This window comes from Podarcis liolepis (assembly GCF_965112155.1).
Source record: "Podarcis liolepis genome assembly, chromosome: 5".
Classification (NCBI taxonomy): Eukaryota; Metazoa; Chordata; class Lepidosauria; order Squamata; family Lacertidae; genus Podarcis; species Podarcis liolepis.
The window spans coordinates 62,046,365-62,063,067 of record NC_139556.1 but is presented as its reverse complement, the minus strand read 5'-3'; the positions used below and the strand labels follow the sequence as shown (position 1 = coordinate 62,063,067).

The window sequence follows — 16,703 nt, the reverse complement described above, 5'->3', positions numbered from 1 at the left end:
TGAGGGTTTGGAGCTTGACTTGGGGCTGCTGGGCTGGGTTCTTCTCGTTACAAGCCACTAAAGTCCAAATTCTTAAACTGAAAATCTATTTTTTTGATGGACAGGCTGCCTGAGAGATTGCCTGGACTATACCACGCACATGGAAAATTGATCATCTGAATAATTTGTCATGATGAGGACAAATCATGTTTTTGCTTGCTGTTTCTTGAGCCACATTAGGAAGGTTTGTGATAGTAGGCAAAAACACTCCTTGGACTTCTTCTTTAAAAAATCAGTAGCCTTTTGCATTTACTTTTTTTCCATTTGCACACCTGTGCAGGGGGAAAAAAAGGTGAAATTGACAAGTGCATTGAAAGGCATTGTGTCTCAATAGCCATAACTTACCATGGCTGCCAAGTGACCATTTTATTGCAGTGCAGTGTATTCATTATTGTGCTATTCACTTCAAACACATTATCACAGAGGCTATCCAGAGTTTTTCACCATTTGTTAGGCAACTTGTTTTTTAAAAGCAGGGGTTTTAACAAAGCAGACTACAAGGAGAAAAGTGGAGTTAGGAACCAGAGAAGAGCAGGTAGCGGTATTCTAGGCAAGTGGAAACCATGGTGTGTACTAGAGCTTTTGCCAAGGGACCAGAGAGGAAGGATATTATGTGTATATTCGACAAAATTGCACATAAAATGTGTACAGGAGAAATTCACACACCAAAAAAAGCTGATGAATTGTCATGACTTTTTAGAAAATTGCGAACTGATGTGGAAATGTGGAAAACTGAACTTAAGACTGGAAAAATGAGAAACTGAGAGAAATCATAAATGACATTTGCTGGACTAGTTGGGTCTTTGGCCAGTAAGATTCTTCTTACACCAAGAAGAGATTCTTGGGGGATCCTAACATTAAGAAGGGAAGTCGGGGAAGAACTTCCATTTATGGAAACATTATTTTATGTACACATAATTCCTTTTCCTCTTCCAGGTTCTTACCTAGGACTATTTGCTTAGGCTTTCCATGCCCAAGAGAGACAGGTAACAGTGCAGAACTGCCGGCTCTGAACCCTTGCTTCAAAACATAAAAACATGGAAAATGAATTAACTTGAGAGTGAGATAAATGATTGTTGGATTGTGTAGCCTCTGCAAGAGTGTGTAGAACTGCATAGGCGGCTTTGCCCTTAGATATTGCTAGATCTAATAGGTTTCCAGACAACTCTGGCGGCATTTTGGAGGAGTTGGCAAGTCTCCTCTTGGAATACCCAAATGACTCAGGTGGTTGACATGTCTGCCCCTGAAAGCTCTCTCCTATTGGTTCAGGGCAGCTCCCTGGTTCTCCAGGAATCTGCTAGAAATGAAACTGTTTTATCAATGACTACAGGGCTGATGGCAAAACACCCAAAACAAAACTGACCAAACACTACTTGAGAGTCCATTTGAAAGCCTGTTCCATGATAGGCAGTAATTAAATCTTAGCTTTTCCACCAGCTTTGCATCTGTACAATGCTACCCAGCACAACTATTTCAGATTGCTCAGCTTTTTGCTGTCAAGAACCATACAAACACACAGTAGCACACAGCAAGCCTTAATTGCACTACAGACAAAGTTGCTCACATCCTCTCAAAGCTTTGTACTGGCGATCCCCTTGGCCTCTGCAAGAGTGGATCTACACACAGGGGAAAAACACGGTACTGTATAAATAAGTCAGAAATTACCGTCCGTCCCCCCCGTATATAACAGCCCCCGTGTATAAGGCGTCCCCTATTTTTTGGGACTCTAAATGGGGGAAGATTGGCCAGAGTTCTTAAGCTTTTTTGGGGGGGTGCCGACAATCGCTCACCTGCCTGACCACCCCTGCCATTCGCACAACTCAACGAAGCCACCGATCTGCCCGTTAGCCGCCAACAACCGCCAATCACATGCACACTTGCTGCAGCAGCAGGCATTGCTGCAGCAAACAATCTAAACAATCCACCTAAACATTAGGAAGAACTTCCTGACAGTAAGAGCTGTTTGACAGTGGAATTTGCTGCCAAGGAGTGTGGTGGAGTCTCCTTCTTTGGAGGTCTTTAAGCAGAGGCTTGACAACCATATGTCAGGAGTGCTCTGATGGTGTTTCCTGCTTGGCAGGGGGTTGGACTCGATGGCCCTTGTGGTCTATTCCAACTCTATGATTCTATGAATCACCCGCCCAAGCGCTGCTTAAAATCTCCTGCTCACGGCTAACACCAATAACATGTCCCCCTATGCACTATCCGTGTATAGGACGACCCCCAATTTTTAACACTTCTTTATAATAAATAAACCTCGTCTTATTCACGGGAAAAGATGGGAAATTGTTATAACAATAGAAAATAAACACTATGCAAAAATCTATGCCATACATAGCCCAAGTAGATCACTGTGAATATGTTTTGTCTGTGGTTGCCCTTGAGTGCGATTCAAGCCAAAGGACATGTTAAGCTATTCATGCTGCTGCTTCTTTTAAGTGTGCTTAGCTGGTCTCTTTTACTTTGAAGCAAAAGCAACCAAGGGTGAGGGGCAAACTGGGGCAGGGATCAGTGTCCTGTGTTGGTTCTTGCTGAAAATTGCCCTTCCCCAGTTGCTATTGGCTCTCTGCAAAGCGCTATTTACTTTATGCTCTGTAAATTTGTCTAATCCTTTTTTAAAAAGATGCTATCACCACATCTTGCATCAGTGAATTCCATTGCTAAAAGGTTTCTATATCAAAACAGTAGAAGTATTGGTGGGATTCTGCAGGCTTCAAAGTTGACAAGGGTTCTGCCACCTCCATTGTCAAAGTCAGTTGTACTCCGTTATCTTTTCCCATGTGGCGTGCCAGCCGCAAGACATATGTCAAATGCATCTGGCTGTCAACACCATCTAAGAAACATTGAGGCTAACCATTTCATTCTCCTGAATGGGCCACTCACAATGGAACCAGGGGGGTGGAGAATGTTTATGAAAATTGGGAGATCCCTGGCAGTGGTGCAGTTATGTAAATAAATAATCTTTCTAGGAGGGGGTTCTTAAGATGGCATTTGGGTATTACTATCCTTTCCTCAAAATGTGGGAAGCCTGTTGCATCTGGGGGCCCTTTTGCTGATTCTGCTGTGTGGGGTCCGGGGCCTATGCCCCAAAGTCCTGCCCAGATGTTATCGCTGCTGCCAGGGTTGCTGACTGCTGCCATTGCTCCAGCTTTGTGTCTGCAGGACTTGGGGGGATGCAGCTGGGAGCTGCTGTCTGCACTGTTGGAGTAAGGACCGAGTCTGTGGGACCGTCTCCAGATGGAAGGAATGCGCTTGGTGCTGATGTGGTGAATGGGGGGATTGTCAGGCCGAGCTGGCTGGGTCACAGGGAATTCCTGTCTGTAACCTTCCCCGACGACATTTTGCCAGAAATAAACCATCGATTTGCTGCCAACACAAACAGAAAAGCTGGGATTCCACGCTGAGCACAAAGCCCCTGTGTGCTCACTTCCGGGCGGTGTGATCCTCTGTGGGAAAGGGGACTGGGATGCAGTAGGTCTGTGTGTGGGGTCGTATCTTAGCTGTTCCTTCACTATAGAAACGGGTGCAGCCTCATAGCTTGGAATTGCAGCCTGCCCGTCATATTCTGCTTACGCACCATACATTTCAAGCTCAAAACCTCCCTCAAAGCACCCTGGGAACTTTAGTAAATTACAGCGCCCAAGGAGCCTTTGCAGGAAGCTGTGTGCTGCAAATGTATGGAATGCACAAGGCAAGAAGGATGAGCAAGGGTGTTCTGTTTAACACCAACCTCACCTTTTTGTCACCTGCACTTGGTCTCCAAATGTTCAAAACCCTTCAGTTTCTCAAGGTTTTCTGTCAGGAGAAGAAGCTGATGTTTTATTCATTTTACTCCTGAGAATTTCAGGCTACAATCTGTTTCCCACCTGAAGGGAAGAGGAAAATGAAGGTCAATGATTTCCGTGGAGCCCTGAGCACAAGCTTGTGCCTTAGCATCAGAAACAGAGAAGGTGATGCATGAATAATAATTTGTTGTTGTTTAGTCGCTTAGTTGTGTCCGACCCCATGGACCAGAGCACGCCAGGCACTCCTGTCTTCCACTGCCTCCCGCAGTTTGGTCAAACTCATGCTGGTAGCTTCGACAACACTGTCCAGCCATCTAGTCCTCTGTTGTCCCCTTCTCCTTGTGCCCTCCATCTTTCCCAGCACCAGGGCCTTTTCCAGGGAGTCTTCTCTTTTCATGAGGTGGCCAAAGTATTGGAGCCTCAGCTTCACGATCTGTCCTTCCAGGGAGCACTCAGGGTTGATTTCCTTCAGAATGGATAGGTTTGATCTTCTTGCAGTCCATGGGACTCTCAAGAGTCTCCTCCAGCACCATAATTGTACCCTGCCCACCTGACTGGGTTTCCCCAGCTTCCAACAGATATAAGAACACATAAGATCTACTGTCAGGGGCAATATGCCTTTGAACATCAGCTGCTGGTAATCACAATTTAGGAGAGCATTCAGGTCCTGTTTGCCGGCTTTCCATAGACACCTGACTGACAACTGTGAGAATGGAGCGCTGGACTAGGTGGGTCTGATCCTACAAGGAACATCTTATGCAGTGTTCTTAAGCTCTGCATTGAGAGCATAGCTCCAAGTACTTGCATATCACAAAGTGGGGTTCAGAAGAGAATGTAAATGAGAAAACATGCATGCAAATACTTTATCTCAGGAAGAATGGCTTCAATACGGTTTTTCAGCAGAAAAACTACTGGTGAAATAATACTGAATCGAGAACACTTAAAACCCTGTGCCTTCTTTACAGATTGGTATAGCTTAATTTTCTATGCAGATGGAAAGCATGTAGGCAGGAGACCTTGTTTCCTTTTATGGAATGATAGCTAGAGGTTCCCTGCTTGCTGCGTTTCTTTGTGAGATATTTGCACGTTCTTATTTGGTGCGATTGTAATGAGATCTCTCTGCTGATACTGTTTGTAAAAGGAACAAAATGAGCTGTAAGTCTGCCTTCGGTTCTGTTCATGTTACTGTTTGTTATATGAAACTGAATATATATATATATATATTTAATAACTCTTGAGAGTGTGTTGAAATGTGATCTGATCGTAAAAAGGATTGTTGTGCTTCTGTTATATTTTCGTATTCATCCAGGTGCTTATCTTCGAATCATCAGAGCAAACGTAAGCACTAACTTAATTTGAACAAAAGCAGAAGGCTGCTCACCAAATTACTTTCACGGTGGACCTACCACTTTATTTCTAATGTTGTGTGTCCTGTATGTTCCTGTAATGTTTTAGACTACAAATGTTCCAGGGATTTATTATCCCACTTTTGTCATGTTATAGAGCAAGCCCCTCCAGACAGCAATAATATTGTAATACTGGGGAAGCATAGCAGAAAAACTAACATAGCAGAACGTTGTGTGGATGGGCCAGTATAAACCCTCCACTAATGCACTATAATTGCACCAGTGACGTGTTTCAGAATACACACAGACACACACAAACCCCACACACGTTTGGAAGGGCCCTGACTCTCTGCTCAGTTAATTTGGTGAATCTCGGATTCCAGCCAGCTGGACGCAGCCAGACAGGGAGTGTTGATGTGCAACTGCGGCACTTAAGCCACTTCCTCCTTCTCCTCCACCCCACAGGCCCAATGCCCAGTTTCCTCCTATTCTGTTGGACAGCCAAGGAGGTGGCTTTCCGCCACCCTGGGATTTCCCTTTGCTCTGGAGTCCTCTGATTTAATCATCCCGTTTCCCAGCCTTTCGAGGCATCGTTACCATGCTAATTGCCATCCCCGGCCAGCACCATGCAGCTCCAAGGACAAGAATAGATTCCACCCCTGTTCTCACTGGGGTGTGTGTGTCAAAGGGGTGGGTGGGAAGGAAGACACTGGGAAGCATTGTACTCTCCTTCAAAGGGTTTAAATTTAGTTGCCTTATTTGTTGCTACAAATCACCTCAGCCAGGGGCCTCAAATGCTGCCTGCTTGGCAAAATGCTGCACTGTGAACCTTGATTTCCAAAATGAGATGCTTAGCTTGAGCTGACCTGGAAGTCCTGCCCTTTGTGTCGGACATGTGGGGGTTAGTGAATGGTTATAAAGGCACCTCAGAGGTCCTCAAGTCCAACTCTCTTTCAGCGCAGGAAAGAGGCCCTTCAACCATACCCAGAGGCTCTCTCTTCTTTTATTACTTAACACATGCTGAATCTTGACTTTGTAATATTGCTGGGTCTAAGTTGTGGCTAATATAAAACCCAGGTACTCCAAACCAACAGAGGTGGCTCCGATACCTTTAGGATAAGAAATGAGAACTTATTTCAGTATTCCCTCTCTCAGCCTGGTAACATATGCATGTTATTTTTGATCTTTTTCTCAATGGACTTCTGCTTCTGTATGATAATCTTGAAGCCTATATATTGTATGTATGTATGTATGTATGTATGTATGTATTCATTCATTCATTCCCCACCCATCTGGCTGGGTTTCCCCAGCCACTCTGGGCAGCTTCCAACAAAGATTAAAAATACATTAAAATGTCACACATTAAAAACTTCTCTGAACAGGGCTGCCTTCAGATGTCTTCTGAATGTCAGGTAGTTGTTTATCTCTTTGACATCTGATGGGAGGGCGTTCCACAGGGCAGGTGCCACTACCGAGAAGGTCTTTTGCCTAGTTCCCTGTAGCTTTGCTTCTCACAATGAGGGAACCACCAGAAGGCTCTCGCCATTGCTTTGCATAGTGAGGCATTCCAGGTGCAGCACTAACCAGGATTAGCTTGCAATCCTATATCACAGCCTTCTTCAACCTGCTGCCCTCCAGATGCCCTCCAGTCCCAAATATTTGGAGGCCAGTTGGTTGCAGAAGGCTGTTATATACATCTGCAGTCAGCTCCATTGAACTCAATGGAATTTTGTTCTGTGTAGACAGATGTAGATTTGCACTAAGAGTTTCCATATGGATGAAAGAACACTGGGGAAAATGGTGGCATACAGTACTTGCTTCATTTACAAAAATACATGCATGGTATAAGCAAGCAGGAGGGACTCCTATGAAGTGGGAGCTCCTTCCATGGTTATTCATCTTCAGGAAGGCATATCACCGCTCTTCCTTTCTCTTTGCCTCCATGTTCAATAGATTTGCTCCAAATGAGCTCTAAAGAGTAGTTTTCCCAGGGGAAGCAGCAGGAGAAGAGGAAGTGTGGAAAAGCCCACCGTAATCAGACAGCAAACTCATAAAGCCAACTAACACCACCTTCCTCTTTTGTTGATGGTTTCTATTTTCAACTTTTATTTCCTCTTTGCCAGCTAGCAAAACAATATGCTTGGTATCTAAGGTTGCAACAGCATGCTCTAACAGCCAGTATTTTGCAACAGGGTTAAAATAAATTATACTTATTACATATACCACACACCAGTTGTTCTACTTCAGGGGTAGCCATATTGTGCCCTTCAGATGTTATGGACTACAGCATACATTGGTCACGCTGGCTGAGGATTATGGGAGTTGAAGTCCACAATGTGGAAGAGGTTGCATTGTCTACTCCTGTTCTATTGCATTAAAGCTCTAACTCTGCCATTGTGTACAATAGGACAACTGCACTGACTTCAGACTTGCTGGCAGGAGAAGGAGGAAAGGAGAATCATTCTTCCCATCTTTAGGCTTGTCCTTAAAGGAAGATTCTAATAAGTCTGAAGTATACTTATTAACAAATAAAGCGTTAAGTTAATAAAGCATAACCGTTTAACTTATTATGGATTTTCAAGAACCCATGACTTGACAGTGCTGCATTCACTGAATGTGCTTCAGTCCCTGAAAGACATTCTGGCAGAATCTGCATCCATTTCAAATTGTTGGCAGCAGTGTAATCAGACTGGAGAGCCCAGAACTGATTTGTTGTGGAATTTTAGAACTCCAGGAATAGCTTCTGCAGAAACGCAGAGACCAAAAATAAAAGCAGAGCCGGGGAGGCTTGTGCAGCTGGGCAGAGATCTAGCATCTGGACTAGCAGTGGGGTGAGTGGCAGCTGATTCCTGGCAAGCTTTGCCCTGCTGTGTTCCAGCGCCAAAGAGGAGTGGGGTTGCTTCCTTTTCTGTAGCTGCATCAGATCAGGCAATGACAATCAGCCTTGCGGTATAGCTGGCGAAAGGGTGGGGAAAGAGCAGGAAATTGTGGCTAAAATTATCAAGGGGATGGAACGATTTCTTCATGAATAAATATTACAATGTGCAGGGGTTCTTTAGTTTAGAAGAAAATGGTGAGCAAGGAGGACCACCAAAAGAGGTGCATAAAAGGGTTGTGGGAAAAGTCAGTAGAGATAAGTTTTTCTCCAGCTCTCAATAATACTGAAACCCAAGGTCATCCCGTGTAGCGGAATGGTGGGGGATTCAGGAAAGACAAAAGAAAATGCTTCTTCATATATCACCTACTTAGGCTTCAGAATCCTCTCTCGCAAGATGTGGTGGCGGCCACTAAATTAGACGTGCTGTAAAAGAGGATTAGATTCATAGATCCCCAGTTGCAGTGGGGACCATGAATGGGAACGGACTGCGGTGCTCATTCTCCGCTTGCTTGTTGGCTTCCTGCAGGCATCTGGTGCCACTGTCGGAAAGCAGGTTGCTGAACCTGATGGGCCTTTGACTGTCCTGACCCAAGAGAGGCCTTCTTATGCTGTGTGGTTTGTAATGCCGTCTTCACTTTGCTGCGATTGCAGGTGCCAAGCTGTGCAAGCGTTTCCATCCAAAATATGCTGCCATGGGATTTCTTTTAATAGTGGCTATAATTGCTTTAATCACTGTGGCTGTCACGCAGAACAGTTCTGCCACCAAGAACCGAAAGGTAAGTCACAGGAGAGTCTCCTGCGGAAGCACTGTGAACGGTTTAGGCCAGTGATTCCCTGCACTAGTGCAGCATGGGAAGGGCTAATGCGAAAAACGAAGCATGTTGGATGCATTTACTGCTCCCCGTGCATGCTGGAACAGAAATAATCTCTCCCTTTCTCCGCCAGTTTGCCAGTAGTGGCAACATTTTGAGGGAGGGAGCAAGGATGCACTAGGGTTCTCATGCTATCCATTCTGCAGCTACAGGGCAATCCCAGAAGGTTCATCATTGCACACAAAGTATTCTCCATCACCTGTGTCCTGATTTCCTAGGCAAAGAGGAGGGTGGGTTACCTGGAAGCAACTTTGAATAATATAACCTGCATTTGCAAGAAGGATACCTGGTCCATTCTTCTTATGGGTGATCTGCGAAAAGATATATGTATTTTTCAGAATAGAAGGGTAAAGAGTGCCTTCAAATTTAAGCAAAAACGAAACACTTTTGCTCCAGGTTTCAAAGGTTTAGAAAGCACTGGCTTGAGTTCTTGAGCTACAAGATACCATGACTCTTTGTGCTCCCTCCCTGCTGTGCTTTTATGGTCTGGTTGATTCATCTTTTCTACCAAACATCTCTGCTGCAGAATTTATCCTGCCCTGTTCCCATGTCAAGTCAAATACCTTCCTATTGGTCACAATAAAACCATTAGTGGCAATGTTAGTAATTCCTGCACAGCCTGCTGAGGGTAAAATTCGGTCCAGAGACAGGTGCGTCTTTAAAAACCTACCGTGGCTTCTCATTTTAGGCCTGAGCATCTGACATTCAGCGCAGATGGACTTATGTCTGAAACCACAATGATGTGGGCAGATCACTCAAGAATTTATAAAAGGTCCCAGTTTTGAGTAAAAGGCCATATTTGTGCATCTGAAGGATGCAATGACTTAAATCTAATTTATTTGCAAATACTACATTGATTGCAAAAAGATAGGAAATGAGAGGGATATGTTTGCTTAAAACACACACACCTGGCTTTTATGGTAGCTAGGAGAAACAAATTATAATTAAGTATTTAAATAGAAATGCGTCTCCATCACATCTTCCCAATATGCTGAGTTTTACTGAGCAAAAATTGTGGTTTTGTTTCTTCTGCAGTATGGGATTGTGCTGGATGCTGGTTCTTCTCACACCAACTTGTATGTATATGAATGGCCGGCAGAGAAGGAGAATGACACAGGAGTCGTGCAGCAGCTGCATGTCTGTGAAGTGGATGGTAAGGAAGTGGGAAAGTTGGGGCTAATAGGATGTGGAAATGATAGTAGAGTGAAGAGGGTAGAACACAGCATGCTCAGGAAAACACCAGACTAAAACTAGCTGACAAAAGTTCTGCTTTTTCTCTCCCAGGTCCAGGAATCTCAGGCTATGCTGACCGTGTGGGAGAAGCTGGTGTCCCCCTAAGGCACTGCATGGATAAGGCAAAGGAAATAGTACCAAAAGAGAAACACCCAGAGACGCCAGTTTACTTGGGGGCAACAGCTGGCATGCGGCTGCTGAGGTACCAAAGAGGGATACAATCTGCGCTCTTTGAAATAGCATGTTCGCTAGGGATGAGATCGCAAATGACAGTTTTCAAAGGTTTCTTTGGAGTTGACAGGGATACTCAAACTTGGCCCAGTTTGTCTTTTATTCCTCTCACCCCTGGGAAGATTTAGTTACATACCGGCACCGCACAGTGTCTGCATTTCACAAACATGTCATTGCTGCGTTCAGTCCCTTGTTGTTTGCTCAGTTTGGTCAGTATACAGTGGTACCTCGGGTTACAAACACCTCAAGTTACAAACACTTCGGGTTACAGACTCCGCTAACCTGGAAGTAGTACCTTGGGTTAAGAACTTTACCTCAGGATGAGAACATAAATTGCATGGCGGTGGCATGACGACAGTGGGAGGTCCCATTAGCTAAAGTGGTACTTCAGGTTAAGAACGGTTTCAGGTTAAGAAGGGACCTCCGGAACGAATTAAGTTTGTAACCAGAGGTACCATTGTAGATGACAATTCAAACCAGAACATGTATCTCTGCCTGGACACACTGATGCAAAGTGCCTAATTTGCTCTGTGTGCTTGGATCCCCAGCTTATAAAAGCAAGCGCAGAAAGGAGACCATCTCTCCATTTCCTTCACTTACTATTGTACATTGTGATGCCCAGAGGTGTTGCCATAAGCTTTGGATAAAGCAAGCGCAGAAAGGAGACCATCTCTCCATTTCCTTCACTTACTATTGTACATTGTGATGCCCAGAGGTGTTGCCATAAGCTTTGGATAAATCAGGATCTCCATAATGGCCATCATTCACTCACACAGCTATTCTGTGCCCAATCCACAGTGCTAACGCTGCAATAGTTACGAAGATTATGAAGGTGACTTTTGCAAAGCCTCCTGGTATATCAGGTCTCTTGGTCAGGAAGCTATGTGTGCAATAGAATGAAGGCTGCTTCTGATTATGATTAGATGTGATTACAGGGGCTTCGACTGGATGACTTTTGGGTCCCTTCCAATTCTACAAGTCTATGATTCTGTGATACTTCCCCCCCCCCCCCGCTCCTGTTTGTAAAATCACATGGAAGTAGTATGGAAGGAGCCAGAAAAGGGCTGAAGGTGCCAGCCCTAGAGCAATGTTAGATAAGCCAGATATAAGTAAGAACTGCACCTTGCAAACCTCTCAGGTCATTCTTCATAATTTGCATGTCATATCCAAGCATCTGCTTTATCCATTGTCACAAACATGCACATCTTATATCATTTCTTGGCCACTTCCCAACATGCACTTTTAAAAAGCCAAAGAAGGAAATGGAACTATCAGACATCTGGCCTCAAGTAGCAGGGAACGCTGGCAGATTAATTTTTTTTAAATTGATGAGCTGCTCTTTATCCAAACAGCTTCCAGGGCAGTGCTGAATGATAAAAATACAATATAATAAGACAGCACAACGTAACTCCTATCCCTCTTTTCTACATGCAGACTGGAGAATGAGAATACTGCTAAAAAGGTCCTCTCTGCAGTAGAGGAGACCCTGCGCTCATACCCCTTCCGTTTCCAGGGTGCCAGGATCCTCACTGGTGAGGAAGAAGGTGCCTATGGCTGGATCACCATTAATTACCTGCTGGGCAACTTCAAAGAGGTAACATGCCATGCCAGAAAGGAAACACCGCTCCCTGAAGCTTGGCCATGCTTACTTCCACTTTAATAGTGATGACTCCTTACAGCAGGGATGGCAAAGCCTGTGCAAAACCTCCTTACAGCAGGGATGGCAAGGGCTGCATGCACCCCACAACCTCATTTCATGGTGGTGGCAGAGGAGGGGGGAGGATGGAAGTGGCAGAGAGACAAGGAAAGGGATAGCCCATCCCTTTTGACTCTGGCACCTGCCCACCAAGCAGCACATATCCCTCAAAAGATTGCCCCTAAAGGATCATGGCTCTTGTAAACAAAACAAAACAAAACAAAACAAAACAAAACAAAACAAAACAAAACAAAACACTCTAGTGCCATCCAAACCACCAAAACAATTGTTAAGTATGGAAATATAATTCATTGCTGCAAAAATGACAAAGCACCTTGTGCTGCTTTTTAAAGATGCAGATTGACTGTGGCACATGCTTTTGTTGACGAGAGGCCTGAATAAATGGGCTTCAGTCTTTAAGGTGCCACAAGACTCTTTGCTGAAATACATATTGCTAGAATGCTGAGTTAAGAAGTTTCCAACCTGCCCCCCCCCCGAAATTTAAACAAACTATTGTTGGCCTTCCCATACTGTATCTCATACTTGAATGATCCTTGGTTTCTCCCAACATGTCTGTTCCTTACTAACCCACCTCTTGCCTGTGCTAGCACACCTCTAACCATCTGGTTCCCCTGACTCCATGCTTCCATTTTCCTGGGTCGCGTCCTGTACCGCATTTACCACAAGATGGGTCTTCTGTCCCTTGACAAGCTCATGCAGCTTCCTCCCATCTGGTGTGCTCTTTTTGCAGTCTATCTGGCCAAAATTCCTGCCCCGCATCTTCTTCAGAACTGGAACCATAGGGGCGCTGGACCTTGGTGGAGCTTCCACACAGATCACCTTTGTACCAGACCAGGAGACACTGGAGTCACCAGCAGATACAGCAAACTTCTATCTCTACGGCAAACAGTACACTGTGTATACGCACAGCTTTCTGTGTTACGGGAAGGACCAAGCACTCCGGCTCAAGCTGCTCCAAGACGTTCTGGTAAGTTTGGGGTGACTCTTAAGCTGCATGCCCAGCTTACAAGTCTGTTGTGTCCAGCTTTCATCAATCTGAAGATTATTCTGGTTGCAATTGTACTAAACCAGGAGCAGTAGAGCAGGGTGGCAGCAAGGTCAAAGCCGTACAGGAACATTAAGAAGAACAGCAGACTGACTCGCGCTGTCTACCTAAGCAGCCCTGTCCCACTGCACCTACGACTTCTTCACTTAACAACTTACATTGGAGTGGGGAACCTTGTCCAGCTGCTGGGCCAGATCCTACCTCCCCCATACTCCTTGGGCCACTTTGGCATCTTTCTGAATTCAGGTGACAAGTTTAAAGGGCCTTGTTCTCAGCACCAATCAGCTGGTTGCTGCGGATGCTCGGTCCCACTTTGCCTGTTTACCTGCAAATGGACATTCTTCCTCTGCAGACTAGAAAAACTGTCTGCAGAGCTTCTCTACAAAGGACACATGTCCACCTCTAGGTGGAATCCAAACAGCATCTGCCAACTTTAAAGGGGTATGCAGTCAGCTCCACTCAGTGCTGTTAGAGAGCCTCAGTTTCCAAGGGATAATCAGGAATGCCATGTAAGCGCCTGATTGCTCCTTTGCAGCCACAAGTTTACCTGCTCACGCCAGACATCACAAATGTGGGGCAGATGAGTGTGGTTTGGGGAAAATAGCCTTGCAGGTCAAATTAGGATCCCTGCTGGCTGAAACTAGCTCCTAGTCGAGAGGTTCCCAATGGCTGACCTACATGCATGCTTTTCAATATTTTTCCTGACATATTTCCTTCTGGCCATCCATTGGTGTTTTTGTTTTGTTAACTTGGTAATAAAGTAAAAAAGCAAAAGCAAATATAGTAACAATATGGATATTACTTGCTGTGAGCCCATTCCTGCCTAGATCCAGGTTTTTCATTGTCTTGTGTCATAACTAGTTGCCAGTGTGTGTAACTACCCATCCACCCTTTTTCTTCTTTTCACTGCAGGACTCGTCGAGTAGCAGAATCAGAGACCCATGTTTCCACCAAGGATATGAGAGGACTCTTAATATTTCTAACCTGTGCAAAAGCCCCTGTACAGCTCCAAACATCACCCTACCCTGCTCCTCACAGCTCCAAATTGAGGGCGCTGGAGATTATGAAATGTGCCTGACAAGCATTGAGAAAATCTTCAATATTGTCCACTGTCCTTACTCCAGCTGCTCATTTAATGGTGTTTTCTTGCCTCCAGTATCTGGGGATTTTGGGGTGAGTCCATATAAGCACCTGCCTCTCTCCACCAGGCAGAAACTGGTAGCTTTACCCTGGAGGAAGGACTTTTGGAGTGCAATTTGCCTGTCCCATTAGTGTATTTAAACAGAAGCCTGGTAGCCATGATGTGAGCAGGAATTACATGAGGCAAAGGAAAGATGGGTTCTTTCACTCTTCCCCTGACATTTTGCTTGGTTTTTCTGCTAGGTGCACCAATTTGTTATCTTCCTCTGTCTGCCACTAGGTGGCAAAGTCCAGCTGAGCTACACTTACCATACAAGAACATGAAGGTTTCTTAAGATTTCATTAGCACCCAGTTAAAGCAACAGATTGACTTAGCACATGGGTAGGCAAACTAAGGCCCGGGGGCCGGATCTGGCCCAATCGCCTTCTAAATCCGACCCATGGACGGTCCGGGAATCAACGTGTTTTTACATGAGTAGAATGTGTCCTTTTATTTAAAATGCATCTCTGGGTATTTGTGGGGCCTGCCTGGTGTTTTTCCATGAGCAGAATGTGTGCTTTTATTTAGAATGCATCTCTGGGTTATTTGTGGGACATAGGAATTCATTCATTCCCCCCCCCAAAAAAATATAGTCCAGCCCCCCACAAGGTCTGAGGGACAGTGGACCGGCCCCCTGCTGAAAAAGTTTGCTGACCCCTGACTTATTGGCCTAGAACAGCTACATTAGCAGCAGGAGAGAAGGCCTGCTGGGCATGAAGCATGGGGAGTGTCCATGGGGTCTACTGCTATTGGATGGGATGGGAACTCACAGCGGGAAGAGGGGCTTTAGCTTAGTGGTAGAGCACATGCTTTGCATGCAGAAGGTTCCAGGTTTGATCCCTGGCATCTCCAGGTAAAAGGAGCCTGCACCCTATGATATGAAAGGCAGAGCCACTGCCGGACTAGACAATATTGAGCCAAATGAGTCAATAGTATAAGGCGGCTTCCTGCCTACCCTCAGAAAATATTGGGTCATTTATGTTGGAGACAGCAAAGAACTGTTGATAATACAGTGGTACCTCGCAAGATGAATGCCTCACAAGACAAAAAACTCGCTAGACGAAAGGTTTTTCCGTTTTCGATTTGCCTCGCAAGACGAATTTCCCTATGGGCTTGTTTCGCAAGACGAAAATGTCTCGCGACTTTGTTTCCTTTGTCTAAAAACAAAGACATGCTTTGTTTATAAAGTTAATTTATTTTCCCTTCAATTTTTGAACTGTTCTTTACAGTATGTGTGACTTTAAAGAGCAGTTAATAAACCGTTGTTGTACCAAATTTGGCTTTGTTTGGACTTTTTTTGACCATAGGAACGCATTAATTGATTTTCAATGCATTCCTATGGGATTTCGTGATTCGCAAGACGAAAAATTCGCTAGACGACAAAACTTGCGGAACGAATTAATTTCGTCTTGCGGGGCACCACTGTAATAGCTGATTAGTTAGTGAGCTAGAGATTACCCATCTCTTCTGCTAAACATATCCAGAGTAATGTACACAGCATAATCATGAAACCATACACATAATCATAAAAGTACATGTAAAAGCAAACAACAAAGAGCATTTAAGGCACCGCCACAACCTAAAATCATCCAGGGTAGAAGATAGAATGGCAGCAATAAGCCTAGATGTTAGGCATAAAAAGTCTTTCAAAATAAAGATGTCTTCATTTTTGGTGAGAGAGATGCACAGGAGGCAGCCTGATTGACTTTGTTTGCTAGGCCACGTGTCTATATGGAGAGCCGAGGGAGTTGTAGCCTTCGAACTTTTGCCCTGGATTAGGTGAAGTGGGAGTTCATTGTCTACAACCCATAGCCAACTACAGTGGTACCTCGGGTCTGTAACCTGAGGTGTTTGTAACCTGAGGTGTTTGTAACCTGAGGTACCACTGTACTTGCAAATCTCTCTCCCCAGACTAGTGAGGACTGATGGATGCAGAGCATTTTTTGCAAACAAGTTCATTTCTTTTGTTCTTCAGGCGTTTTCTGCTTTCTACTACGTAATGAACTTTCTAAATGCGACGAAAAAGCCTATGGACCAAGTAATAGAAGAAGTAAAGAACTTCTGCTCCAAACCCTGGAATCAGGTATGTCATTTCCCCAAAGTGGGAGGAATATGAGTCTTGACTCTGAGGAGGTGTGGCTTCCATCTGGCATCAGTCATGGTTGGTTTGGTAGTGTGGAGCCACACACCCAACCCTAGCATTGCTGTAGCCTTCCTGGGCAGATCTGCCCTTGCCACTGCCCCAGCCCTGCCTAGGCAATTTGCAGCACAAGGGGAGTCAGGAGGGCAGCTCTTCCCCAGCACACCAGCTGCTACTGGCATTAGTGCTGCTTGATGCACCAAATACGAAATCAAATTGGCTGTAGAAGAGAAGCCC

The 16,703-nt window shown here is 44.9% G+C and overlaps 1 protein-coding gene across 2 annotated transcripts in view; it reads left to right on the top strand.

Moving 5' to 3' along the window:
* Positions 1 to 16,703, top strand: part of ENTPD1 (ectonucleoside triphosphate diphosphohydrolase 1) — a 33,521-nt gene that overhangs the window by 14,528 nt on the left and 2,290 nt on the right. The window contains exons 1-8 of one of the 2 annotated variants that reach the window (XM_083505186.1): positions 7,894 to 8,001; positions 8,700 to 8,824; positions 9,956 to 10,073; positions 10,205 to 10,355; positions 11,819 to 11,978; positions 12,832 to 13,068; positions 14,059 to 14,319; positions 16,302 to 16,409. In XM_083505186.1, the coding sequence (XP_083361312.1) occupies positions 8,741 to 8,824; positions 9,956 to 10,073; positions 10,205 to 10,355; positions 11,819 to 11,978; positions 12,832 to 13,068; positions 14,059 to 14,319; positions 16,302 to 16,409 (1,119 nt within the window). In that variant the 5' untranslated portion in view covers positions 7,894 to 8,001; positions 8,700 to 8,740. Of the gene's footprint in view, positions 1 to 7,893; positions 8,002 to 8,699; positions 8,825 to 9,955; positions 10,074 to 10,204; positions 10,356 to 11,818; positions 11,979 to 12,831; positions 13,069 to 14,058; positions 14,320 to 16,301; positions 16,410 to 16,703 lie in introns of those variants that run through there. The other variant, XM_083505185.1, reaches the window with a different exon arrangement.